The following is a 27867-nucleotide window of genomic DNA, read 5'->3' as shown; positions in this document are numbered from 1 at the left end:
ACATTTTGTTGCCCCACAAAGAATTTCTGTTACCACGAGTGGTTATTTTTCCCACCCCAAGTCCTAGGCAACTATTAACCTACTGTCTGTCTACACATCTTCCCATTCTGAGTATTTCACATGAATGGAATCATAATGTACATGGTCTTTTGTATCTGGCTTTTTTTTTTTTTTTCCCTTAGCACAGTGTTTTCAAGTTCACTCATGTTGTAGCACGTGTAGGACTTCATTTTTTTCATTGTTGTATAATATTCTACGTATACATATATCACATTTTAAAAATGTATTCATGGACATTGGGATTTTTTTGTTTCCCCTACTTTTTAGTTATTATGAATAATGCTACTATGGCCATTTGTGTGCCCATTTTTATCTGGATGTATTTTTTCATTTCTCTTGATTATGTATCTTGAAGTGGGATTGCTGGGTAACACAGTAACTCTGCATAACATGTAGAACAACTGTCAAGCTTTTCAAAGTGGCTGCTTGACAGTAGTTTATATCCCCATCAGCAGTGGATGAGGGTTCCAGTTTTTTCATGTTTTGTCAACACTCATTATTCTCTTATTGATTAAAGCCATCTTAGGGGATATGAAGGGATATCTTATTGTGGTACTACTATTCATTTTTGCACATTAAAATTTTTTTTCATTGAAAAAATAATTCTTTTTAAATTAATTAGTTTATTTTTAATTAGAGTGTAATTGCTTTATAATGTGTTACTTTCTGCTATACAGTGTGGATCAGCTATATGTATACATATACCCTCTTCTTCTTGAGCCTCCATCCCACCCTCCTAGGTCATCATGTAGCATCAAAGTGAGCTCCCCGTGCTATACAGGGACTTTTGCATTTTTAAAAATCGTAAATTTTTTTTTATTGTAAAATATTTCTAAAGATCCAGTGAAACAAAGGAAAATCAAATTGGTAAATGAGCTTAGATTTGTGAAATTGAAAGTATATGCCTATGATTATGCTGAGAAAATGAGTTTGGACCTCTTCTAACCTGTTGGCGATTTTATTTCAGGTGGCCTCTATGCAGTTTATTAATATTGTAGTCCACTCAGTAGAAGACATGAATTTCAGAGTTCACCTCCAATATGAATTTACCAAATTAGGCCTGGACGAATACTTGGATGTAAGTATAGCTGTTAAGCTTTGGTTCTAAGATGAGACTTGATTTATGATGGACCCTCAAAGATGCACTTCCATAATGACCAAAGATCACCTAAGGCTCTATGCAATCAGGTGTTGTAGTGCGAGTTAAAGGAACCCGTCTGAGCAATGTGATCTGTCAGGGAAGCTGGATCCATGCAGGTCTCCTGGGACTTGACACTGTCTTCTGTCAACAGCATTTAGTACCTCCTGGAGCCTTGGTGCAGCTCTCCTCTGCTTTTGAGCTCTGCCTGGGTCAAGTCTTGCTGCACCCTTCATCAGGTCTCTTGGGCACTGTGTGCTCTTAGTTACTCTAGGGACTCCATCTGGGCAGGGGGAGTCAAATGAAGGCTACCATAAAGTGATGAATAAATGCTTAGAGCATCAAAAAATAATGAGGAAATGGACACTAGAGACTTCCTTGTGTAGCTGTTAAATTCTGCTTAAAGTGTTTGTGGCTTTAGAAATTCTGCTTTTAGTTCTTAGGAGGAGAGAGAGCTAAAGTTTCTCTTTTTCTTGCTCCCTTGCAGAAGTGCTTAGCTGGTTCCCTGAAATTGCTTCCCCTTAGGAACAAAGTTGATGTGAAAATCATAAATAGACTTAAGTAACTGTGTGTACACAGATGTCCTTTGACACAGGCAGTTTTGTTTTCCCTTCTGCTTAAGGAATGATTCACCTGAATTTGAAAGACTGCTGGCAATAGGGTAAGAATTGTTGACCTCAGTTTCAAGGCTGTTTCTAGAAATGAAGAAAATAGAAGTAATTCCCTTGGACATCTCCAGATTTCACCTGGAGAGTTCATTGTTGTTAAGGGTGAAGCCAGAGAACTACACTGATGGTACCCTCAGTTTATTGAAAGGTAGAATCGCTGAGTTGGTTACTCTTGAGCTCATGGCCTTATTTCTCAGACCAGCTAGGCTGCCCTTGAGTAGACTGGCCTAATGTTGTCTAAAGACTCCATTCAGGTTTGTTGTTGTTGCGTTGCTCAGTCATGTCCGACTCTTTGTGACCCCATGGACTGCAGCACACCAGGCTTCCCTGTCCTTGACCATCTCCTGGGGTTTGCTCAAACTCATATGCATTGAGTTGATGATGCCATCCAAATATATTATACTCTGTTACCCCTTTTCCTCCTGCCTTCAATTTTCTCATCGGGTCTTTTCCAGTTAGTCAGCTCTAAGCATCAGGTGGCCAAAGTATTGGAGCTTCACCTTCAGCATCAGTCCTTCCAATGAATATTTAGGATTGATTTCCTTTAGGATTGACTGGTTTGGTCTCCTTGCTGTCCAAGGATCTTTCAAGTGTCTTCTTGAGCACCACAGTTCGAAAGCATCAATTCTGCATCACTCAGCTTTCTTTATGGTCCGACTCTCACATCCGTACATGACTACTCAGGTGGAGCTATGAAAGATTTCCATTGAAAAGTTTGTTTAAATTTCTTTCCTGTTAAAGACCCACTAATATATTTGACAGCACATTGTATTCAATAGTTTTTTCCTGCTTTGAACTATGGTTTGTCTATTCTCTTTCTCTGCATTCTTTGAGAGTAGCAATATTGTGAAAGTTGGGTATATTGCTAATGGTGTTTTGGGTTCAGTTTTGTGATGGCTGCACAGAGCTCATTTCAGGCTACAGAATATGACAGGTAGTGCCATCAGCACCTGTTACTCACTGTGAATCTTGTGAAGAATCCCACTAAGCTGCTGCTTCATTTCTTTTCTAGACTTTGCCCTTATTCAGAAATTTTTTCTTTTTGTAAACTAAGATAGAACATATTCTCTTTGAGACAGCTAAGATGTAGAATTCTAGATTAGACCCAGGAGAAAAATCCATTTTCCTGAGACTTTATTTGTAGAGCAGAATTCCTCTTAAAAGTGTAAGATTATTTCCAAAACTCTGTTTCTCTAACTTCCTGGCTTGTTGGTGCTGAACCTTGATAGAGAGAAGTGGTTATAAGAGTAATGTAAGCATATAATAAATGCTTCATTAGTTTACAAAAACCCAGCCTTGAAAGTCACCATTATCTGTTCAGTAACTGTCTACTGGCATCATCCATGTGCCAGATATTATTGTAACCACTCACTTGCTCCCTAGGGAGAGACATGAATTATAGTACTTGTAAAAAAGATGGACTGATTTATTACTCGACCTCTAATTTTACCTTAGAGCTGGTTGACTTCCTTTGGGATGCCTGACCCTAGAATGCTGAGAATGGCAGAACGCTTCCTAATCTGTGCTTTGAGAGCCATGAGCTTCTCATGTTGGGCAAGTGTTTTAGTCATCTAATTATGGAGGATATGTTCAAGCAATTAGTGCCAAAATAGTCCCCAAGGCTAAGATACTCTATCAGTGTCTTTCCCGCCTCCCAACCTCACCCCCAACCAGAACTATCATCACTACCCAGGCAAGATACCACCCACTCTAATCTCTTCTACCACACAGACACCCCTTGGGGTTTATGTTACTTGTGACTGCTGTTCCCTTATGATTTTTCTATTATCTTGATTTCACCTGCATCAAAAATGTTTTACGTTGAAATATATCTGCATGGGAAATCTATCTACAGGAAGGATTAGGGGGAAATGTGTGTATATTTGGGAGAGGGTAAGCTCCAGAAAGTAATCTGATGATACCCTCTTAGATGATTACTCCAGAGTTCTCTTAAGGAGGATGAGATAGAAAACCCTCCCTTGGAAGGAACAAACAAAAATATGTAGGCTGTTGGGTAACTATGTTCTATTTGACAATTATCCTAACACCATGTTCTCTTGCATTTTGTTTTTTAGAAGCTGAAGCACACGGAGAGTGACAAATTGCAGGTACAGATTCAGGCTTACCTGGACAACGTGTTTGATGTGGGAGCTCTTCTGGAAGATGCCGAAACCAAGAATGCAGCCTTGGAGAGGGTGGAGGAACTGGAAGAAAACATCTCTCATGTAACTACCTCTCAGAAAAGGAAAAATGGCTAACGTTTTGGCTAGGTGCAAAACAGAATAGATGTTAGCTTTTATGGCTTTTATGACAGCAAACAGAAGGATGGGGAGTCTAGGAATGAGCTGTAACTTGAGCTAGAAAGCAACCTGAAGCCATTCTGGGCTCTTTCAAAGAAGGCAGGTGTGTTACTTACAACTAAGTGAAACTCACTGCCTTGCCTTCATTCACTGCTCAGTTTTCTGCTGCATCCAGATTTCCCTTTTAGTTATGAGCACAGAAGCATTACAGGATGGTGTTAAAAAAAAAAAAAAAAAGAAGAAGATTGGCATTACCTGGGAGGAAATGCAATTCAAACATTTTGGTTTGGTGAAGTATTTTCTTCTGAACATGAGTACCTTGTACCAAACGTGTCCACGTAAGCCATGGACAGGCTGATCCAGTGACCTTATGATGTGGTTCTTCACTTTCCTGCCTCATGGGTCCTTAGGTTCTAAATAGATTCATCACAACAGTAGCATTTTCAAGGAAATCAGCAAATTTTCCCACATACCTATTTCTTTCAAGGAGTGTCCCCTCAGTATAATGAACAGGAATATGGTACTTCTTGAAAACCCAAACACTGTGAAGACCAGATTCTTTTGCTGAATTCTGATTGAAAGTGCCCTTGATTGTGAAATGAATTGTGTCTCTTTGGAGAGATGTGGTTTTTCCTCTCTGAACAGTCCATTTATTTTCCCCTGCATTTCCTAGTATGTCTTCATATGTGTGTGCTCCATGTCATTTCCTTTTCCCCATCTGTCTGAAAAGGGGAATTTTCATGGCCAAGTTGCCAAGACCCCTCCCTTTATTAAGTGCTGTGCTGACTCAGTTGGCACCTGCTTAGGAAGAGAATTTACAGGCTCTTCCTTTTTCTTTTTTTCTTTTTGTCTCTTCTCTTAAAATATGTATTGGTTTGGTCAAAAAGTTTGTTTGGGTTTTTCCATAAGATGTTCCAGGAAAACCCAAACGAACTTTTTGACCACCCCAATCTTGTATTCTTAACCTGGTCAGCAGTAAATCTCCACTCTCCCTCATCATCATTCCTCTCTGATTTTCTTTACTTGTTGTTATTCTCAGTGAGATGTAAGGAATCAGAAGTCACCCAGTTTTAGAGCCTTATGTAGTAACTGTTTCATTGATGGCTCATCCCATCTTTCTCTGAAGCCTCAGCCAGCACTGCATGACCCTACTTAAATAACCTGCTATTGTAGTAACCACCTGTTTATTTGAACTACCCCTCCAAAATGACTTTTATTATTGAAATTCCCCAGTGACTCAGTGGGTAAAGAATCTGCCTGCCATGCAGGAGACACAGGAGACATGTGTTCAGTCCCTGGGTTTGGAAGATCCTTTGGAGAAGGAAATGGCAACCCACTCCAGTATTCTTGCCTGGAGAATCCCATGGACAGAAGAGCCTGGTGGGCTACAGTCCATCGGGTCACAAAGAGTCAGACGCGACTGAGCAACGAAGCATGTCAAAAATGTCTTTTATTTTGGGGATAATTTAGGTCAAAACAAGCAGTGGTATTTTTTTAACCGATAACTCAACAGAACCAATTTTTCTCAGTCAACAGTTTTCAGAACTTTTGCCTAATAGCCCTTTCTTAGGGAGGGAAAGGTGACCAGTCCACCTCCCTCACCCACTATTCTCTGCCCTTGCTGGCCCCTGCAGGAATGGAGATTGACACATTATGTATGTGGAAGCACTAAGGAGCTGACACATGAGTTTTGTTAAGGGTCCCTTGTAAATGAATTCCTGTTAGAAACAAGTTTGTATTCAGGCCCATCTTATAAATATTAACAATTTCAGAAAACGACTTGGGGTACACGTGCAGGACTCTGAGGGGCACCTCATGTCTCTGAGCTCTGCTTTCTGAAAACCGATGACCTGGTCAGAATGATCCTGTGTCATGACACATCTTTCCTTTCGAAACTTGACAGTTGTCGGAAAAACTGCAGGATACAGAGAATGAAGCCATGTCTAAGATTGTGGAACTGGAAAAGCAGCTCATGCAGAGGAACAAGGAGCTGGATGTTGTTCGAGTAAGTGTGATGGTGGCAGCTGCCCCAGATGGGCATTGTCGGGAACCAGCTCTGGCTTTAACCCAGTAGACAGAACCCAGATGTGGTCATGGGCTTCCCAGGTGGCACCAGTGGTAAAGAACCTGCCTGCCAATGCAGGAGACATGGGTACAGTTCCTGGGTTGGAAAGATCCCCAGGAGAAGGAAATGGCAACCCACTCCATTATTCTTGCCTGGAGAATCCCATGGACAAGGTAGCCTGGTGGGCTACAGTCCACAGGGTTGCAAAGAGTTGCATATGACTGAAGCGACTTAGCATGCTCACGTACATGGTCACGGCAGAGGGATGCCTGGATGTAGCATATTTGCTGGAAGCATTTCAGAGGTGAAACTTGAAAGTAACTCATAGTGAGAGTATGTCTTCATATTTGTGTGCAGTCAGATACTAGGGGTTCACTAGTTTCTTATCACAGGTTTTGGGAGCAACAATGTTTTCCCATCTGGACAAGTCTGAGTGGATTCTGTGGATCACCCATTTGGTTGAAAAGAAAAACAGCATGGATTTAATTCATGCCACTTATTTATTTTTATTAGACCTTGAACTTCTTTGTATTTCTTGCTTTGCTTCTGCTTGAAACCAGATTTGGTGGTTGCCTTGGAAACAGTGAAATCACAACACAGGCAAGACCTCCTGGCATTTACCAAAAAAGAAAAAGAAAGAAAAAAGGCAAAAGTAAAATCAATCTTTTATTATCAGATAATCCCAGCTATTTTGTTTGGCTTTAGCATTGTTTTTATTTACAGGTCAGGTATTTATGGGGTACCATCCATGTGTTTGAACATAAAAACACCAAAATGGCTGGAAGGCTTTTAGGCAAATGGCTGGCTTTTATGCCCCCGTTAATGACATGGCACATTTTATGCGATGGTTATCATGTCTATGTGCATTGCTTGATATTCTGACAGGTCCTACAGTTAACTCTAGGAAATTTGTTTTCTGGCACACCATGGAGACAAAGTTGTAGCATATGGACTCAATTCAAGTTCAGACTCTCAGATTATTAATAATAGACAGGGTGTGAAGAATGTTTCCCTGCCTGCTAGAGGTTTGTGGTGAGAGATCACGTGTGTCAGGCCCAGAGAGTGAGTTCCATAAAATCCTTTCACTGGAGCCTCTGTGGGCCCCTTAGAAAAGGAACCAGGACAGCCTTTGAATTAAAAGTCGTGACTTCTTTGTTTTCTGCTAAGAACCTAGACAGAAATAAGTAATTAGTGGAGGGCAGCACTGGACTGTTTTGTTAACTGCATTACCAAAGCGAAAATGTTACAACAATTGCTGTCCTGGACTGAGCTTGGTCAAGGGGGCATTGTGAAGGCCAGAGATATCCATTCAAAACAGTCAGCCCCTGGTTACTCATGAGTGGATTATTCCATGATTTGCAGATTTTTAATCCCAGTCTGACTTCTATCCAAGTCTGATATAGGGACCTTTTGTCTGCTGTTAGCTGATATGTATCTAGGAGTTACAGTTAAATTTTAACAGAACTAAAAGGAAAACATGCTGTACTATCAGAATACCCTCAGGATATTCCCAAGTCAACTATAAAATTATTTTTGGATTACCTCTGCCCTTTTCCTCTTCACCTGTGGGGAAAACTGACTTAGCTATATTTACTAAAGGAAAGAACTACGTTAACAGTAACAATTGCTAGAACGCATGTATTGCATGCATTACCAGTGAACAGTTGATAACAATGAGACTTGATAGGTTCTGGCCAAATTCCATAGACTTTCTATATATATAAGTATCCTTTTTCTTTCTTCTTCTGCTTCTTTTTTTTTTTTTTCCATTTTCTTTACCTTCAATTTGCCAATCTAATGGTAATACGTATGGATGTCACGTGAAGACAAACTCTTGACCATGGCCTCTTTTGCAGGAAATCTACAAAGATGCAAATACCCAGGTTCACACATTAAGGAAAATGGTCAAAGAGAAAGAAGAAGCCATTCAAAGACAGTCTACCCTAGAAAAAAAGATTCATGAGCTGGAGAAACAAGGGACCATTAAAATTCAGAAGAAAGGGGATGGGGACATCGCCATACTCCCTGTCGTGGCTTCTGGCACATTGCCCACAGGGTCCGAAGTGGCGGTGGGTAACTTCGTGGGACCAGTAATGGGGGCCCCCTCCTCGGGACCCTTGCCTCCTCCTCCCCCACCACTACCTCTGTCGTCAGATGCACCTGAAGCTGGTAAGAAGCCTTGGCAGGAGAACTGAGGTCGTACTGGGATATTTGTATTTCTTCTTTTACCTACTATTAATTTATGTCCTCTGTCTGCTTTTGTTTGCATGCTCTTGTATTTATTTTTAAAAACTGTTTACATTTTGAGATTAAAGTTGTAAGTCTTTCATTTCGTATGTTGTAGAATACTCCCCATTTGTCACTGAGGACATTTTGTAATCTGGAAAAAAAAAAGGCATTTATCCTTTTCAGTGTTTTGTTTTCAGTTATTTTATGTACACATGGCATGTTGCAGGAGAAACCATTCCTCTGTTTTAAAAGCCCATTTGTTTCTTTTCTTTTGCCAGTGCAAAATGGCCCAGCAACACCACCTGTACCACCCCCACCCCCGCCTCCACCTCCTCCCCCGCCCCCGCCTCCACCTCCTCCCCCGCCCCCTCTCCCAGGTCCTGCAGCTGAGACCCTGCCTGCTCCTCCCTTACCACCCCCACCTCCTCCTTCTGCACCCCCGCTGCCTGGGACGTCTTCACCCACAGTGGTTTTCAACTCAGGATTAGCAGGTAAGAGCACAGATTTAAGAACCAGATACTTAACACGGAGAGTCGATTGTCTTACCTCCAGAGAGTTAGAGGCATTCTTTTCAATTCCAGGTCTCTTCTAAAATCACGTGTTTCCTCTTAATGTAAGACCATTTCCGCTAATATAGCCACTAGAGGGGAAATTGTCACTCAGGGGTGGCATTTTTCTCTCAATAGCCTTTGTTGTGGAAGTTCCAATCTCCTGCTGTCTTCCCACCTTCTCTCTCTCCACCTAGAGAAGGGAAAAGAGACAGGTTACCTTCTTAGGGATCTTTAGGGGCTCAGGAAACAGGACCATCCAAGCTCTGACACGGCATGTGTGCTTCCAGTGCTTACGGCTCTTTTCTTTGAAGGTATTTTCAGTGGCATCTGCGAAAGAGGAAGATGCCTTTCTGTGTAACTGTCTGATGTGGGCTTCCAGGCATTTCTTCTGAGCATTTGAGGACATCACAATTCATTATAGTGAAATTAAGCTTTGAAGGGAAATGTCCCACGAGCAGTATCTTCTTGCCTTTGATGCTTCCTGTTGATGCACGGGGTGCTCCTGCTGCCAGGACAGGGTGTGGATTTCCTCCCCCATCACAAGTAAGGCCGGGCTGGTGTGGCTTGAGAGAAGGAAAATTGCTCTAATGTCTTGAAATCTTAAGTTCTTATTTTTGACTCATGAAAAGGAATTTTTACTCTTTTCTAAAATACTGCAAGCTGTTTTCCCAGTCAGAGCGTTTTCCCTGCCATTTGGAATTTCTCTGAGCGTTGTGGAGCCATCCCTTTACCACTGGATAGTTCTGCTTCCTCATCCGTTTCAGTCCCTTCGTGAGGTCTCTTATTTCCAATGAACTAGCACTCTAGTGGTCTCATTTCCAAGGCTGCAGTGGTTTTCAGAGCCTTTCGCCCCAAGTCTAAACGATAGTCTTAATTATAGGCGATCTCCTAGCCTCCCTCTCTTAGCCTGCCTGTGCCATCGGCAGCTGGACTGGCCGGTCATTAAGACTAATTCATCCTAGTGACTAAAGCCCTTTTCAACACCGGCAAACCACCCATAACAAACTTGTTCTACATCAAATCTGTGGTGTTTACTTCCACCCCTGTTCATATAAAACTGTCATGCAAGATGCCTGTTCAAAGTCATGTTGACAGTAAACCAGTGACTTATTTCAACCTTTGAAGATCTTCCTCGTCTGCTGCTTTCTTGTAGAACTTTTATTGCTTCTGAAGGACAAAAGTTAAAGGAGTGTCACAGTGAGACTGTTGGATTTTGAAACACGAGCAAACAGAAAACCTCTTAAGGAACCACAGGAGTCTATTCCATCAACAGGCTGTTTTCAGTGCTGTTGTGGAAGCTTGTCGTTGTCGTGCGCACCCAGGCCCGGGGATGAGTGCACCAGGAGCGCTCACCGTGAGATGTGTCACCCCGGCGTCGCTCCTTTGGCTCTGCTTCTTTCTCTCTGGCAGAACCTAATGTGCATACACCCTCCACTTCCATTCACCTGGGCTCCGACTTGTACCTCCGAACTGCCGTGGCCGAGAGAAGAGCCAAGAGGCTGAGGTGTGCAGGTCCAGGGCTCCGTGCTGAATGAGTCTTGGCCTCTCAGGTTAAATGTTTTGCCTGGGTTCTTCCTCCTACCTCGTCTTTGCAATTTGTTGGCTCTGTTGATTTGCCTCACTTTTACAGTGAGACTCTGTGTTCAGCTGATCTTTCACGGCTCCTGTCAGGGTTGCTGCATTTGGAGGTTGTCCCTTTCTTGTGCAGTTTGAAGGACTGGATGTGGGACTGAAGAAACTCCTCTTTAGTGCCATGAGCATCCACTAAACAGCTATAAGATGTTCTGTTTATCAAGATGTAAGGATTATGAGATCCTTATGAGTCTTTGATAGCTTGGGATCAGGCAGTTTCTACAAGGCCTTTAATCTCTTTTCAGTACTCGGCCTTAATTTGACCATTAATACTTAGTGGTTGTAGCCCATATTGTGGGCTGCTTTGGGCTACTGGCCGCTTTGCCATTGTGTTCAGTAACACGCTCTTTCTGAAACCAGGAGGTCAGACAGAATCAGGATGTCCCCGTAGAGCCAAGAGACAGCTGAGATGATTCGCCAAGGACTCCCAGGAAGCCAGAGACCTGTGACATCACTAGGCTCCTGGATCTACAGGCAACTGGATGTCTTATTTCTTCAGTAGGCAATCAGCAAATATGTTCTTGGCGACCAAGTCAGGGGACCAGGAGGAGGTCCCTAAGTTTATCTTGTTGATTTTTCTTTGCATTTTATAGAGAAAGTATTATTAGTGTGAAGCATGCATTCAAAGTGTAAGGCATGGCTCCTGAAATCTGTTGGATCAATCTGGTTCCTGTTTCTCGGTCAGATCATTGATGACAGGCCCTTGGGTAGTCTGTAACCTTTGCTGTCTCTTTGGAAGAATGTGTTTTCGAACTTCACAATGAGAATTGGGAGTTCAGCTGATTATTTTTTTTGTTAAAAAAAATTGTTAAGATCTTATGGAATACCTGGTACCAGGTCAATATGGATGTTTGGGACCACTGTAATGAAATCATCTTTTCCTCTCTTCTAAAAAAGAATTGTTAAAAAAAAAAAAATAGTAAGTGTGTCTTTAAGGCAGGCCTGAATGGAAATGAATTTTTGGCTCTGCGCTGCCTGGTGAAATGTGTCCCAGAAGTGTGGAATTCTCTGCTAAGAGTATGTGAACTGCTGAGCCGCTGGATGCTAACCATATCTAATTTTTTTTTTCTGTATTTTCTTTGTTCTCTCTGCTTCCACAAAAGACGGGCCCATCAAGCTTTTCTGTAGGTTGCTCCTCCCTGAGTGTGTTGAGTGTCTGCCATGTGTCCCCGTGGGTCACACTGTGCCGTGACATCCCCCCATCTCCCATCGAGCCATTGCATTTGCTCTGTGTCCGTGGGGAGGCGCGGTGCTGGCTGGCAGTTGTGGTTCCAGGGCTACCCGTGTTTTAGTTGAACCTGTATAAGAGGTTATGGCCCATTAGGCAGACATCCTGGACTTCAGGCACCATGTTCCTTTCTCCTTGGACAGAGGACTGTTTTCTAGTTTTATTTTCATAGTTGGATCTCAGGGCCTCAACTCCGGAAGGGTTTTAGATTTATCCTGAGGGAGAGAAACAAGCTCCTCCCCAGAAGAAGGGCAAGCTGGGTGCTGGGCATCCCCTCCACCTGGGGCCCAACTGTCTCCACAGAACACCACCACTCCCCACCCCACCCCCAACACACAGCCACTTTCTAGAGCCAGAACACTGGGAGCATGATGCACATGGTCACCTAATGACCCCTCCTCTGCTAACCTCATCCCCCTTCCCCAACTCCTCAGGGTCTCTTTCTGAAGAGAACATTTTTTTCGCCTGTGCTCTGATCTCAGGCTTATTCCTAATCTTGCTGAAAGAGTTAGAAGTGGGATGGCTGCCCATGGAGTGACTTGTAGGGAGTGTCCTGTGGCCTGGAGGGATGATGGGAACAGGTGATGCTGACCTGGCTGCCTCAGGTTATGACAGGAAGGTGCAACCTGCCCCCAACCCCTACCTCTTCTCCCTGAACTTTGTTGAGGCGCCAGACTAGAGGAAGTGCTGGTCCTTCGTCCCCTGGCAGACATGGTTCTTCCTGGGCAGCACTGACAAACACGGTCAGCAGCAGGCAGTGGGGGCTAAGGTGTCGCATCTGGGGGTGGACGGCCTGGTTGGCGAAAGCTGTGTTTCTGTGTCCCTGCATGCTTTTGTGTGGATCTGTCAGATGACATTCCTGCTGTTTCCGTGGCCTTCGTAACTCTGGAGGAACGAGAGGCACTGTCTGTCCCCCTTATTGCAGTCAGGCGGGCAGCCAGGTAAAAGCCCACTTGTGTGTTACGTTTCTTTTATTCTGCACTGACTGAACTTCTTCTCCCTCTCTTCCCACGTAGTGTGGTGTGCATCCTGAGACAGACTTGGAAGGTGAATATTCATAGCTAGTTGGTTTAGGAAGACGTCTTTATGTTCTGCAGTTAATTTATGGACTTTTTAGTGGATTATCTTTTTGAGCTTATTTCCCCAAAGTAAGAGGAGTTAGCACCCCTCCGCCCCCATCCCCTCAGAGATAGAACCCTTTCTATTAAGAGGTTTCCAGTGTTTTTGATGAGTGCATTCTTACCTTCTAGTTGCAGGTAGCTGACTCCTGGGGAGACGTTGCTCCTTGAAAGAGGGGGCAGAGACTGCAGCCCTTTTCACAAAAGCAACACAAACCCCCATTTCTAAGTACCCTTTTTGTCTTCTTACACATTTTCTGTTTGTGGACTTGCACAGCCCTTAGTCTGTTTGGAATAACTCAGCAGCCAGTATAATCCCTTTGGAATCATCCGTAGGGTTGTGTTGCTGTGGCTGAAAGGCAGCCTTCTGGACCTTTCATTCCTGGTGGTTTAGGCAGATACTATCTGCAGCCTCTGATCATCACTGAAGATTTTTCTTTTTTTTAAATAAATGTTCAAGAGCCAGAAATTTAGGATGTCAAAATTACACTCACGTTCATGCATGTCAAACCAAGTGACACAGGGTATTTGCCCTCTCTGCTATCAAATAACATGAAGAATAATTTTTACTCCCCGACACTTTGTGCTAAGCATTGTCTTGACACTGTGACTATTTCAGCCATCCAGTTGCCTACGTTAAAACAATAAATACAAGTAAAAAGCCCAGGGTTTAGGCCTCTTTAGCACGCTCTTGTATCAGTCAGCCAAATGAAGACCTCAGGTTGCTCTGCCCAAAGCGTTGTATGACATTTTCCATTTTAAAAACATCTGGCCACCTCTTGCCAGTCTTCCTCCAGGGTTAGAGTGTCATCTGCAAGGACTGTTGTCTGATTGTTCTCAAGGGTCTTGGTGGAATCTTCATTGCATTCTCTTTGACCTCTGTAGCTGTGAAAATTAAGAAGCCAATCAAGACGAAATTCAGAATGCCAGTTTTTAACTGGGTTGCCCTGAAGCCAAACCAGATCAATGGCACAGTCTTCAACGAAATTGATGACGAACGAATTCTGGAGGTATCTTTCTCATTGGTTAGAAACAAGGGACCTTCTCTGTGCAGCAAAGCCAGGATGGGTGCTGTGTTAACCGGAACATTTCAAAAAGCTAGTGTTTTAAGTGTCTCGATATAAGAGAAGAAAAGGAGAATAAAATTGAATGCTCTTTTATAAGGTGGTTCTAAAACTGTGTTTAACAAGTGACATTAAAATGGAATAGTTTTGAACATATTCACTGTATGTGACAAGAGACACAATCTCTGCCCTTAATTTATAAAAGGGCATAAAAACCTTTTATTGAACTGTAAATAAAAAAGGACTCAATAATCACACCCACTAGTTGGTTTGGTAGATAGCTTTGGTCTGTGCTGGCCATCCCTACAAGCCAGTAATTGAAAGGCAGTTGAATTAACTGGTTGGAATCAGTTGTCCAAATAGTGAAATAGAGTTAAGCCATGGCCAAAAACAAGTTTTATACTTGGTAGAAAAAGTAACCCTTTTGATGCTTAAGAGACTCTCCAAATTGTGGCTTCCTGACTTCGTTTTTAAGTATAATCTAATTTGCTTATCCCTCTCCACCCCAGGATTTAAATGTGGATGAATTTGAGGAAATATTTAAGACAAAAGCCCAAGGTCCTGCCATTGATCTTTCTTCAAGCAAACAGAAGATAACACAGAAAGGATCGAATAAAGTGACATTACTAGAAGCAAATAGGGCTAAAAATCTTGCCATCACTTTAAGGAAAGCTGGAAAGACTGCTGAAGAGATATGTAAAGCTATTCATGTGTAAGTTCAGGGCATTCAGGAAGATTATATCCTAGTAAATTTAGGATAAAATGATGGACCAGAAATGGCCCATGGGGGTGCCGTATTAGAATGAGTAGTTGTCTTATAAGAACAACAATTGGATCGTGACATCATTTATTATCTTGGTCTGCTGTCTTATATATGCCGACAGCAACACTTACATAAAAGGAAAGTTGAGGGAAGTATTGCAGATGATAAGAAAAGGGAGAAAATGTCACTTTCTGTGGAGTATCTGAATTTTATCCAGATTTGCTGAGTACAAATTTGATGGCATTTGTGGAATGATTCAACTCAATGCCAGATGCAAATAGGATACAGATGCATATTTTAATTCATAACAATAGGAATGTGATTCCTGTTGCTGCTTAGCACTTTCCGAACATTTTAAACCAAGTTTAGTTCTTTTTTTCTTTTTTTTAATCCGTGAACTGCAGAGATGGCATTGGTTTTACTTACTCTTCTGTGAGAAGAATCTTTCTACTCTTTCACTTGTGGTAACTTTCAAATATAATAAGGATGTTATTAGATGTTTTAGGAACTAATTTGTCATTGATGTTCTGTAAATTTTGATCAGAGATTCTGTTTTGATTTCTGGTGCTGAAAGCTAATATGCATTATGGTTTTTAATCTATATTTATTTTGCTTGTCATGATTAAATGTAATTCTGTTGTTTTGCTGAACAGAGTTTGTCCAGAGAATAAAACAGAGGTTGTAGCACATACTTCTTTAGTTCACATTGAGCATATGTCCACAAAGAGCTGGTATTCTTTAAATGGATGTAAGCATTTAAGCAAAACATCCATTTATTATAGGCATTTGGATGCATTTTTCCTAAACACAAGGAAAAATATCCCAGACTTGCTGATCTAATTGAAATCGTTTACAGAGTTCATCAGATATTCTGTAATCGTGCGTATAATTTGTATCTCTTTAATTAGTAGGATTTCACATGCCTAAAAAATGTCCTTGAGCCACTTAACCACCAGACGTTCAGCCTTCCTTCTGCTTTTTCCTACTGCCATTTATTGCTGGTTTCCAGAGGCTTGGGGCTACTGATAGCCTGAAAACTGAGTGTGGCGGTCATGGTCCGGGTTTCCAGGAAGGACCAGTGAAGGTCCCTGATGCATAGTCAGGAGCCAGCTCCCGGGGGCATGTGCACGTCTGTAGACATCAGCCTGCTGTAAACATCAGCTCATCCATGAGCTGGACCAGATGGGAAGGAGGTTCTCTCTCTAACACTGGCATGTCCACTTCTGTCTTCAGATTTGACTTGAAGACCTTGCCTGTAGACTTTGTAGAATGTTTGATGAGGTTCTTGCCAACTGAGAATGAGGTGAAAGTGCTTCGGCTCTATGAGCGGGAACGGAAGCCCCTGGAAAACCTGTCGGATGAAGACCGGTTCATGATGCAGTTCAGTAAAATTGAGAGGCTCATGCAGAAGATGACCATCATGGCCTTCATCGGGAACTTCACTGAAAGCATTCAGATGCTGACTCCTGTGAGTGGCCCGGCTCTGGCGAGGGCATGGAGGGGTACAAAGAGAGAGAATTTTTTGTTGTTTTCTTTTATGGTTCTCGCAGAATTGCACTTCATGTCATGGACTTTAAGATGCTTTCCCAGAACTTTCAAGATGGCATTTTTATTTTCGCCATCTTTTTCTCCCTGTATATGCCAAGTAAATTTTGAAAACAGTGAATTTCCCTATTCCATGTGGCTGTTCCCCCCAGAGAATGCCATTTCCTGTGTCTGCAAATGTCCTTTGGATTTTAAATGACACTTCAATACAGAGAACAAGGAAAATCATTTTCTCAAATTTGGTTCCCTCCTCAAAGTACCAGTCCTCTGGCTGGGGTTAGCAAGACTGAAAATGTAACTTCATTTCTAAAAATGATCTCATATCTTTAGTGAACAGGCTTATTGGCTTTCATTGGAAGCATTAAATTTGCCATGGGAGTATTCTTCCTTGGAAGTTTGTTACAATACACTGTGGTGATGTAGAAATAATAGCCAGCCATCTCTTATTCCTTTGTGTTAAGCTGGTAGAGGCTTATGAATATCATAAATAGTTCTTTCCCAGTTCTGTTTCTAAATAAATGTTTGTTAATTGCTGATTATAGTAGCATGTATTCTGAGAATTTTTGCACAGTGATGGTATTTCTTTGCTATTTTGTTGTGTTCTTGTTCTTGGCTAGCTCCATTGATTTAAAAATATGAATTGTATTACATGATTACAGATGGTGGGCAAGGAATTGAATTCTATTGAAAGACACTGTTGACTCCTAACTCTTAAGTCTCATTGCTTACAGATTTTATGATAATCATAATGCTTCCTATTTAGAGAAGAGCTTACATGTGATGCGATAGTTATTTAAGACCTAGCAGGACAACTTAAATTTGTTATGTTTAGGAAAAAATAGAATCTCAGCATTAAGGCTCTAAGTTCTAAATGAAGGCCTATTTTCTTCTGTGTTAATTTTTAGTTTTCAGTTAGAGTTCCCCATTTTTAACGTGTCTTTTTTCCCCCCCTTCTTCTTTCCTTTGACTTGGAATCTAGCAACTGCACTCAATTATAGCAGCATCTGTCTCAATAAAGTCGTCCCAAAAACTCAAGAAAATCCTGGAGGCAAGTGAAGTTTTCCTTTCATGCATTATGCACGTATGGAAGAGCTGACTTGTCAGTTGCATTCCTCGGCTGGGGAATGCCTGAGATGCTGTCCTGATGGGCTAATCTTTTCTCTTGTTCTTTACAGATCATCTTGGCCCTTGGAAACTATATGAATAGCAGTAAACGAGGAGCAGTTTATGGATTTAAACTTCAGAGTTTAGATCTGGTGAGTGGGTTAAAAGAAATACAAGAGTTATATGAGAGATGAAACAGCTGGCAAAGATTAAACCCTGGAGCAGAGAGGTTCTGCTCTGGGAAGTGGGGTGGGATATTTTGATGAAGATTCTCTGCTAGTGGGAGGATCAGTTGGTATAAATTTTCTGAAACACCATTTGGCAGCAGGCACTTCAAACGAATAATACCTTGTGACTCAGTATTTCCATTTTTAGGACTCCTTCCTCAGGAGTCAGAAGTATGGATTCTGTTATTTTATTTATAATTGCAAACAATTAGCAACAATGTAATGGAGAAGGCAATGGCACCCCACTCCAGTACTCGTGCCTGGAAAATCCCATGCACGGAGGAGCCTGGTGGGCTACAGTCCATGGAGTCACTAAGAGTCGGACACGACTGAGCGACTTCACTTCACTTTTCGCTTTCATGCATTGGAGAAGGAAATGGCAACCCACTCCAGGGTTCTTGCCTGGAGAATCCCAGGGACGGGGGAGCCTGGTGGGCTGCTGTCTATGGGGTCACACAGAGTGGGACACGACTGAAGCGACTTAGCAGCAGCAGCAGCAGCAACAATGTAAAGATTGGAAATGATTAAATATGCTGTAATAATAGTTGATCCAATGAGCTCTCCTTCAAGTGTAAGAATATTTGTGAAGAGTTTTCAAAGGAATAGATAATTTGGTGTTTGGGAAAGAAAGAGTATAAGTTGTCTATACAGTTTGATTTTTAACTAAGTAAAATACGGAAGGAAAAACTGAATGGAAGTAGGTCAGGTATTAACAGAGAGGTTGAATGGAATTAGGAAATTCTTTAGAGCTTCTTATTTTTATTTTTCTATGTTGTCTAAAAAAAAAACAAACAAAAAAATTTTTTTTCCCCTTCTTGGATGGAGAAGGGTGCTCTGCTTTTCAGTCACCTGACTTGTGTGAATAGCACTAGAGAAAATGCTCTGTGGAGCCCTGTCGCCCAGGCTGTATCAGTTCAGTTCAGTTGCTCAGTCGTGTCCGACTCTGCGACCCCATGAATCACAGCACACCAGGCCTCCCTGTCCATCACCAGCTCCTGGAGTTCACTCAGACTCACGTCCATCGAGTCAGTGATGCCATCCAGCCATCTCATCCTCTGTCATCCCCTTCTCCTCCTGCCCCCAATCCCTCCCAGCATCAGAGTCTTTTCCAATGAGTCAACTCTTCGCATGAGATGGCCAAAGTACTGGAGTTTCAGCTTTAGCATCAGTCCTTCCAAAGAAATCCCAGGGCTGATCTCCTTCAGAATGGACTGGTTGGATCTCCTTGCAGTCCAAGGGACTCTCAAGAGTCTTCTCCAACACCACAGTTCAAAGGCATCAATTCTTTGGGGCTCAGCCTTCTTCACAGTCCAACTCTCACATCCAGGCTGTATGGGGTACCATGATTTCACAGGAGCCTACGGGGCAGCAGGTGGAGTCCCCGACCCGGGGCTATGCGGTTATTTGATAGGGAGTGTGTATTAAATCTCAGTTCTGGCCCCTAGGAGGCCATGGTCCAGTAAGCACGTCTGCTTTGGGTTGGTAAATAAAAGCAGCCAAGTGGGATGTGAGGACTGTGGGGAAAGGGCCTCTGCCTGCCAGGGCGCACCTGTGCTCACCTGCCAGTTCCAGCCCCAATCCCACTCTGGCCTTCACTTGGGGAGCAGAGCCTGGAGTCTTGCTGCTTGTAAGCGGCGGGGAGGCGGTGGGGCGGATGGGGACGAGGAGTTCCGGTGAGGAGAGAAACGTGAACTGCTCTCATGTTTAGAGTCATCTCTGAGGTTTGGTGTATCCCCTGGTCAGGAAGTCCTCTTGTCACTTAATAATCCAAGGGCTGGTTCACGTGAGAACCAAGCTGACTCTCCTGTGGGGGTGTTTTCCATCTCCTCTGGGGCTCCTGTGCTCACGTGTTTATTCTGAGGGGGAGAACGTCATCTTTACTCTAACCCGTGTCCCTTCTGGTTTTCAGCTCTTAGATACAAAGTCAACGGACCGAAAGCAAACGCTTCTGCACTATATATCCAATGTCGTAAAAGAAAAATATCAACAAGTGTCCCTCTTTTATAATGAGCTTCATTATGTGGAGAAAGCTGCCGCAGGTACTCAATTTCAGCTTTTAACATTACTGTTGGGTGTAAATGCCTTGAGTCATGGGGGAACCATTCCCTGTGTAAATAGCACTTCTCAGAACCCTTCTATGAAGGTGAGGCTAAAATATCAGAGGCTCTGAGCTGAAACGAGTGGGCTGTGGTGCTGCTCATTCCTGGGATCAATAACAAACATGGACATGAAGGGGACCTTAGTGTCCTTTTGATAAAGATCCAGGTCTTTTGGGCTCATGTGACTTCCCTCTTCCATCTGTTGCTCTTTTTATTCTGTTGCTGTAATTTTCTTTTTTTCACTTTTTGGCCATGCCTCTCTGCATGTGGGATCTTAGTTCCCCGACTAGGGATCAAACCTGTGCCCCTCTGCACTGGAAGCATGGAGTCTTAACCACTGGACCACCAGGGAAGTCCCTGTTGCTGTTATTTGAAATAAGAGAATGAAAATCTAAGATTCCCGCCCAACCCCCCCCCCCACAGATTCTTTAATTAGATTTTGTGCCGTCCTACTTGCTCAGGTGTGGCAGTTCTAAACGTTTGTGTTTAGCCTGAATTATCAGTAGTACTCGTTGTTGCTTTGCTGTGACAATTGGGAATTTTTTTGTATAAATCACCAATGACCCTGAGATTGTGGCTCTGTACTAGATAATAGTATCCTTATGTTTCAAATGAGAAAACTTGACATTTTTTATAGATTAAATGTCTTGCCCAAGGATACATGGCTAGAAAGTGATAGAAACACAACTTGAGGCGCTCCTCTGGTGGTCTAGAGGTTTAAGAAGCTGCCTGCCCATGCATAAGACATGGGTTTGATCCCTGGTCCAGGAAGATCCCACAAGCCACGGCACAATGAAGCCCATGTGCCACAGCTACTGAGCCTGTGCTCCGCAACAGGGGAAGTCAGCACAGCAATAAATAAATAATAATAATTTAAAAACAAAAGGAACTTGAACTCGGGTTGTTTTCTCATATGCATTTCTCTTCTGATCGAGTGATTTTCTTCCTTTTCAAGTTTTCCTTTGTCTAAATTAAGGGGTTTTAGCATCACAATTCTAATTAAGAAAAAACAAGTTTAAAAATTTCCTGTAGCTCATTTTGGCCCAAATGAGATTCCCCTAAAGCGTCATTTCAAAAAACTCAGTGGGGGAGATTGGGGAAATTGAGGTGCTCTCTGACAGACTTGTTTTCTGTGTTCTCATTCTGGGGCCCACGTGGATTCCTTTGTTTTATTTATTTTTTTACTGTGGTAGAAGTCATATAATATAAAAAATACCATTTAACTATATTCACTCATGCAATCCAGGGGCACTGTTCAGTGTGAATGTGTAAGTACATTCACTTTGCTGTGAAGCTGTCACCATGATCCATCTCCTGAATTTTTCACTTTGCTAAACTGAATCTCTGTCCCCATTAAACACTAACTGCCCATCCTTTGTCCCCTCCCCACCCTACCCCCAACCCCTGGCCTCTACTAATGTACTTTCTGACTCTATGAATTTGACTATTCTAGATATCTCATATAAAATGGAATTAAACAGTACTTGTCTGCACCTAATTACATTGGAATGCCTTTTTAAGTTTCATATGTGACAGATTCTTTATCCCGCCCCTCGTTTATTCATTCACTCCTTCCTTTCTCCAGTAAGCTTTTTTGAGTTCCTGCTTTGTACTTGGCACTGGCCTAAGCACTGGGGAGTCAGAGATGAATAACACAGTGTGGGTCTAGCTAGGGAAAAACATGCTACTTTGTTCTATAATTCCTCCCTGTGCAGAGCTGAGTCAGGGAATGGGGAGCCGGAGGTGGGGCTCAGACCTCCTGCAGGAGGCTGCAGGGGTGAACCCACCCTGGGTGGATGGCTACACTGCAGATGGAAAGATTCCTGCTCATAATCCCTGCTGAAGCATTGCTCATAATCCCTTCTGAAGCACTGCTCATAATCCCTTCTGAAACGTGGAAGGGTTGTTTAGCGAAAAGAAGCTGTTCCAGGTTGCTTTGGGTCTTGGTGGTCAGGACAACTGAAATTCAGTAGGTGAAATGCTGCCCCCTGCTGGGGAGTTATAGAAATGCAGAAGAGTTCAACATAGAGGATAAGCTCTTGGGCCAGTCAGTTAAGGAACCTCTGAGCCTATAGGCTAAGCAATAGGTTATCATGTCCAGTAAGAGGAGTGGAATAGTTGGAAACAAACACAGGATTTGGGTTCCATATTTGTTATCCAAGCTTCATCTCTGCCACCTCCTAGCTTGTCACCTAAGGAAGCCCATGTAACTTCTTTGTGCTGCTTTTCCTTGTCAGCAACATGGGCTAATGGTATAAATGAATTAGTGCATATAAGGGATTTACTGCAGTGCTTGATGGTGAGTACTTCGTAAATTACTCCTATTGAAGCATCTCTTCACTAAAGACTGGAAACCAGATCCCAGGCTCTTGCATAACCCTGGTAGCCCACTGAGAAGTTGGCTTCCCAGTGAGAACTCACCGTGGCTTTGACCTTTCCCATTAAAGTCATGGGGACCTTGCTTTCTCTACTTCAGTGTCCCTCGAGAATGTTTTACTGGACGTCAAGGAGCTGCAGAGGGGCATGGACTTGACCAAGAGGGAGTACACCATGCATGACCACAACACGCTGTTGAAGGAGTTCATCTTCAACAACGAGGGGAAGCTGAAGAAGCTGCAGGACGATGCCAAGATTGCCCAGGTCAGTGCCGGTGTCCCTGACCTCCATGAAGAAGAAGGAATCGGATTCCGTAAAGCCACCTGGGGCCCTGTCCTGACTGGGGGGGGGCTAAATTCCCCTCTGCTGAGGATAGATACCCTATGTAACTATGCTAAGCAGGGATAGGGTCTTTCTGCATTTGTACCTGGAGATGTCCCTGTGCTGCTCATTGTCCTCTTCTAATTTGAGGTCTTCACCCTTTTTTCTTGAGGCCCACCCCCGCTTCCCTTCCATTCCTAGGCTCCCTTTACCATGAGTCCTGTATTCAGGTCACCTCAACCAACACACGTCTGGCCTGTGCTTGGCAGAGCAGTGTTCGCAGTGTGTTGGGTTTCTGTGGGACTTGACCTTGAAACCTTTCGCCACACTGGGGGTCAAGTTACATACTTGAGAAGCAGCCAGAATGGACTGTACACCATCACAGAAAGGGAAGGCTGTGTCAAGGGAACACAGGAAGCAGACGTATTGGGCTGGCTCCCGTGTGAGTCTGGCTGCCTTGTGTCCCAGGAGGATTTGGGCAAAGACATGAGTGTCCTGGCTGTGGAAGCAGTGAGCTGGAGTCTGACCGATTTCTAAGGTCCTTTCTGACTTGGTCAACTTGTAGGAGTCCTCCCATGGCCTGAGGACACTCTTGTAAGGAGAAGCTCCTCATTTGCGTGTGTGTGTGTGTGTGTGTAGAAGTGGCAGGAGGTCCCAGGGACAGGTTGCTGTACAGCACTCTTGCCTCACTCTTGCCTCTTTGGGTTGCCTTTGACCAGGTGTTGGGAGGAAACACAGGCTGTGGAGAATCGTGGGAGGTGAGGGAGAGCAGAGGGCAGAGAGTTGCAGGGGCCCCTGCAGCTCTTTCCCAAGTTCACATGCTGGAAAAAATGACATTTAAGAGAAATTCACTTTTTCACAGGATGCCTTTGATGATGTGGTGAAGTATTTTGGAGAAAACCCCAAGACAACACCCCCATCGGTCTTCTTCCCCGTCTTTGTCCGGTTTGTGAAAGCCTATAAGGTAAACAGGTGTCTGTCAAGCCTCCCCTGGTGTTATTTCTTGAGCGGGTGCCTTCCTGGAGTTGCACTGCAGTCTCGAGAGCTCTGCAGGGGCCTCCCCTAGGCCTTCAGGTGGCAGATCTGGGTCGGGAGGACGAGACGCGGTTTCTGGCCCTGCTGCTTAGGCCCTCAGACTGTCATGCTCTCTGTTTCTACCTACCCAGCCAGGGGCTCAGCCCCCAGACAAAAGCCTTTGGCTATCCCATGGGGCGAGGGAGACCCAGGACCATCCAAAGCCATCTTTGGAAGCGGCCGCGTCAGCTGTCACCTGTGCAGGCAGGTCAAAGGACTGAGAAACCCAGGCCTGCTGTGGAGTTGTGGAGCAAGTCGGGAGTGAACCTCGGCATCATAGCCGAGGTCAGGGATAGCATGTTCGTGCTGGGCCCGCCCACAACCACGGGCCTCTGGACCAGCACTTCCCTAAGTGTGGGCTGAAAGTGGCTCTTGGAAGGATAGTCGCTCCCTGTTTCCTTATCCGGACCCATAATGGCCCTTCCTTTAAATGGGAGGCCCTCTGTGACATACCCTGGGACCCATATACCCTGAGACCATGGTTTTGAAAAAGTGCATGATTCAGATCTGTGTCAGAAAAATGTGTCCAATGAGAAAGGAAGCCAAGGAGAGCATTATGAGATTTCAGTGCTCAGCTTTCCAGATGGAGCAATGGTAAAGAATCGACCTGCCAATGCAGGAGGTACAGGAGACGCAGGTTAGATCCCTGGGCAGAGAAGATCCCCTGGAGCAGGAAATGGCAACCCACTCCAGTATTCTTGCCTGGAGAATCTCATGGACAGAGGAACCTAGTGGGCTACAGCCCATGGAGTCACAAAGGGTCAGACATGACTGAGCACTCACGTGAGTGCTCGAGAAGGCAGTGCAGTCTCTACTCTCCAGGCTCGCCTCATGTTCACCTGGGAGATGTTGGTGGAGGAAGGAGGAGCGTGACAGTGGAGTGGGGAGGGATGCAACAGAGGTGTGGACATTTCCAGAAAATGTGATTGGAAACAGTGAGTCACTTCACCGTCCTGATGCCTTTGGAGAACCATCCCTGGGCCTTTTCACTGGAACCCACGAGGTTCCCACTATTCAGCCCTCTTCTCTCAGCATGGCTCAGTGTAGTGGTGATACGACCAGCAGAAGGAAGGCACCCCCTTGCGTATGTGAGGGTGAGCACAGGCACAGCACCAGGTCCATGTGTGTGATCCCAGGGGCTGTGGGCAGTGAGAAGTGCTGGGCACTGGGCCTGCTGACCGAGGTGCTCTGCAGCTCCCTGGCTCAGGTACAGAGATGGCTTGAGCCAGCTCTGGTTATGAGCTGGGACCATGTTTCTTCACATGAAAAATTGTAAGTCTAAGGTCTAAAGAGAAACTATATGCTGTTTACAAATGTATAATACAAGCTGGGAAGAGGCCCTGGTTGGTCTCCAAGTCTGGAGGAAAAGAAGAGGTGCCACTCTTGGTGGTCTGTGGGGTGTCACAGGTCAGAGCTTCTTAGCACATTCCTTCCATGTTATCCTTTCTCCCCGAGGTCCTGTTCTCTGGCTCCGTGAGGCACTTGTCAGGCAGGGATGCGATCAGATGTTCTACTTGCCCTAACACACTACATAGATAATAACTGCCTGGCCTGACACTGACCGAGGGACTTGGTGGGCAGATGTTAGGATTTTAGGATGTTTTCTCTTCCTAAGTGTGAACCGAAGTGAAACTTGAGACAAAAGCAACAAAGATGAAAATGTAAAGTTTATTACTGACAAAAGCTGGTTTGGAGGTTAGGGTATGCCTTTGTGAGCTTATACTTCAGCCCTGATTTAGATTTATCACTGCACAGCTAGATATTAGAAGTAGCTGAGGGAGGCTGGATTCCAGAGAGAGGATGCTCAGAGGGTTGAACTGAGGTCGACCTGTTAGATTTCTTGTCCCTAATCTGTCAGCCTTGCCGCTGGAAAGGAGTGAGGAGGGAGTCCAAGAGTGTCACTCGGTGAGGCCCCTCAGGAAACAGGAGGCCAGGGGTGGAGGTTTTTCCCTAAGAATGGGCAGAAGGAGAGGAATCTGAGACCTTCCTTTCAGAGAATCTGTAGGGAGGGGAAATCCCCACACAACGTGAGAAAGACTAGGAAGCGGCTTGAGTAGGGAGAGGACCATCAGGAAAGGAATTTTCTGAAAAAGGTGAATCTCAACTAAGAGTTTTGAAGAGCTGTGATATAGACTGACAGCAAAACCCCAGAGTCATATGTAGGAATAAAGTGTAGAGCTTCTAAACCTTCCCTTCACTCTAATTCCTGGCTAACTAAGGAGCCTCTCACAAGGGCTTTTTAAAAATCTTGACTGCTGGCGTTTCCGGCAACATAATCTTCTGCTTATTTTGATTTCACCCAGCAAGCAGAAGAGGAAAATGAGCTGAGGAAAAAGCAGGAACAAGCGCTCATGGAGAAACTCCTGGAGCAGGAAGCTCTGCTGGAGCAGCAGGACCCAAAGGTGAGATGTGCCAGGCTCCATCCATGGTCTTTGTGTGAGCAGGGTCCTGATGGCTCCATGGAGGCATGCGGGCAAGAGGGGCAAAGAGCCAGGCTGGGACAGGATGCTTCAGTTCCTTCCTGGGCTTGGAAACTTGGCAGATGGATGCTTGTTCACTCATTACTTGTTCAGCCATCACTGGAATGAGGCTGAGAGCATGTATGTATAGCATTTCCAAGTTTATAGAGATAGGGAACTTAAATCTTGGTTGGATGTACAGAGAGACCATCCCAGGTAACCTGCTGACTGAACAGCGAAGTGTCCGGGAAGGAGAAGGCTTCACAGGGTCGCCGTTGGTGCTGGCCCCGATAGGGGGAAGGCTTCGTAAGGAGGAATGGGAGAGAGCATTCTAGGGAGGGAACAACACAGGTGAAGACCATGATGAAGGCTGGCAGGTCATAGTCTTTTTCATCACGATCCTCTGCACTGAAGTGTAACAAGTCAGTGGCTATTACTAGCTGCCTTTTGCCATGGGATCCGGCCTTCCTCTGGCTGCCAGTTTTGTGTGTTCTTTGTGAAAAGGATTTTGTTCCCAGAAACTTCCTAAGTTTTCTTCTGCTGAGCAGTGTGTTGGGATGGTGCTGTCTGTGTTTCAGACGGAGGCTGCTTGTTAGTCACAAAATGCTCAGACCCGTTTTGGATTTTCTCAGACCTCCAGTGGGTGTTGGTCTCATTAATCTCTGCCGTTCTTTTTTCTTCTCAGTCTCCTTCCCACAAATCAAAAAGGCAGCAGCAAGAATTAATTGCCGAATTGAGAAGGCGGCAAGTTAAAGATAATAGACATGTATACGAAGGAAAAGATGGTGCCATTGAAGATATTATCACAGGTAAAAGCTACTTCCTCACTGTGGCCCAGGGAGACCCCACTGGCCTCACTGTTTCTGGAGCATTTACAGATTTTGCTACCGCTTTTGTCCAGGGTTTACAAGTTCTTCAGTTGATTTTATCCAGATGCAGAATTACAGAGAAACGCCATATTAGTGTTTGAAGTATGTGTATAGTAACCTGTATACTGCCTGTCAAAGAACTCCAACATTCTCTCTGAAGCAACAACAAAAAAATTTCTCAATATCATGTTTCAGTATCTCAATATCATTGGAACCCTGAATATCATTCAACGTGGCTCCTCCTTCTAATGATGTCCTGTTGTCTTAGATTTGTCCCCATGCTCCATTTTCTCGTTCATGGCCACTTCTACCCATCTGCCTACTTACCGACAGGACCCATACTGTACTAACCACAGTCAACGCATGTTTTTTCAACATGCTCTTTAAAAGCCTTTTCACTCATTTAAAGTAAGTGAAGATGCTAGGAAATCAGTGCTTTCATGAGGATGCACCAACAGGTCAAAAGCCCAGAGGGTTGAGGAATGGTCATTCTCTCCGCTAGAAATCGTGCCTAACCCAGCTTTGTTCTTATCTAAGTTGTAGCCTAAGGCTTTCTGCTCAAACCAACTCTTCAGAGTTTCTGCATTCCCTGTTAAAGATGGGGGCAGTAATTTGGGGCAGTGGCTACAAGTGACTGCCTTTTCATATTTGTTGCCTAAAGTTTCTCAGCTTCCAAGATACTTAACACTTTTTGGTAGGAAATGTTACACAAAAGAGTAGAGGAAACTCTGTAAAAGTATAGAGAATAGTACCCATCACCAGTCAGGAGTTTCCAGCTCATGGCCAATTTTGTTACATATCCTCTTCTACCTGTTCCCTTGGGGTTATTTTGAAGCAAATCCAAGACATGCAATTTCCTTTAGAAGTATTTCCATATAATCTTTGAAAGATAAGGTCTGTTTAGTAAAAAAAAAAAAAAAAAAAGCATACCCACAGGGTCCTGAAAAAAAAAAGCCAGTCATTATTCATATTTCCTT

The 27867-nt window shown here is 43.9% G+C and overlaps 1 protein-coding gene across 5 annotated transcripts in view; it reads left to right on the top strand.

Moving 5' to 3' along the window:
- Positions 1 to 27867, top strand: part of FMNL2 (formin like 2) — a 333014-nt gene that overhangs the window by 298744 nt on the left and 6403 nt on the right. For all 5 annotated transcript variants that reach the window (XM_061437865.1, XM_061437829.1, XM_061437860.1 and 2 more), the window contains 15 exons: positions 1028 to 1138; positions 3942 to 4091; positions 6070 to 6171; positions 8088 to 8400; positions 8739 to 8951; positions 13875 to 13999; positions 14563 to 14765; positions 16050 to 16284; positions 17341 to 17409; positions 17537 to 17617; positions 19602 to 19731; positions 22268 to 22431; positions 23351 to 23452; positions 25866 to 25964; positions 26707 to 26830. In XM_061437865.1, coding sequence (XP_061293849.1) covers positions 1028 to 1138; positions 3942 to 4091; positions 6070 to 6171; positions 8088 to 8400; positions 8739 to 8951; positions 13875 to 13999; positions 14563 to 14765; positions 16050 to 16284; positions 17341 to 17409; positions 17537 to 17617; positions 19602 to 19731; positions 22268 to 22431; positions 23351 to 23452; positions 25866 to 25964; positions 26707 to 26830 — 2221 coding nt within the window. The remainder of the gene's footprint in view (positions 1 to 1027; positions 1139 to 3941; positions 4092 to 6069; positions 6172 to 8087; positions 8401 to 8738; positions 8952 to 13874; positions 14000 to 14562; positions 14766 to 16049; positions 16285 to 17340; positions 17410 to 17536; positions 17618 to 19601; positions 19732 to 22267; positions 22432 to 23350; positions 23453 to 25865; positions 25965 to 26706; positions 26831 to 27867) is intronic.

Source organism: Bos javanicus, chromosome 2 (assembly GCF_032452875.1).
Source record: "Bos javanicus breed banteng chromosome 2, ARS-OSU_banteng_1.0, whole genome shotgun sequence".
In the NCBI taxonomy this organism is placed as follows: Eukaryota; Metazoa; Chordata; class Mammalia; order Artiodactyla; family Bovidae; genus Bos; species Bos javanicus.
This window is presented reverse-complemented; position numbering and strand designations above follow the sequence as displayed.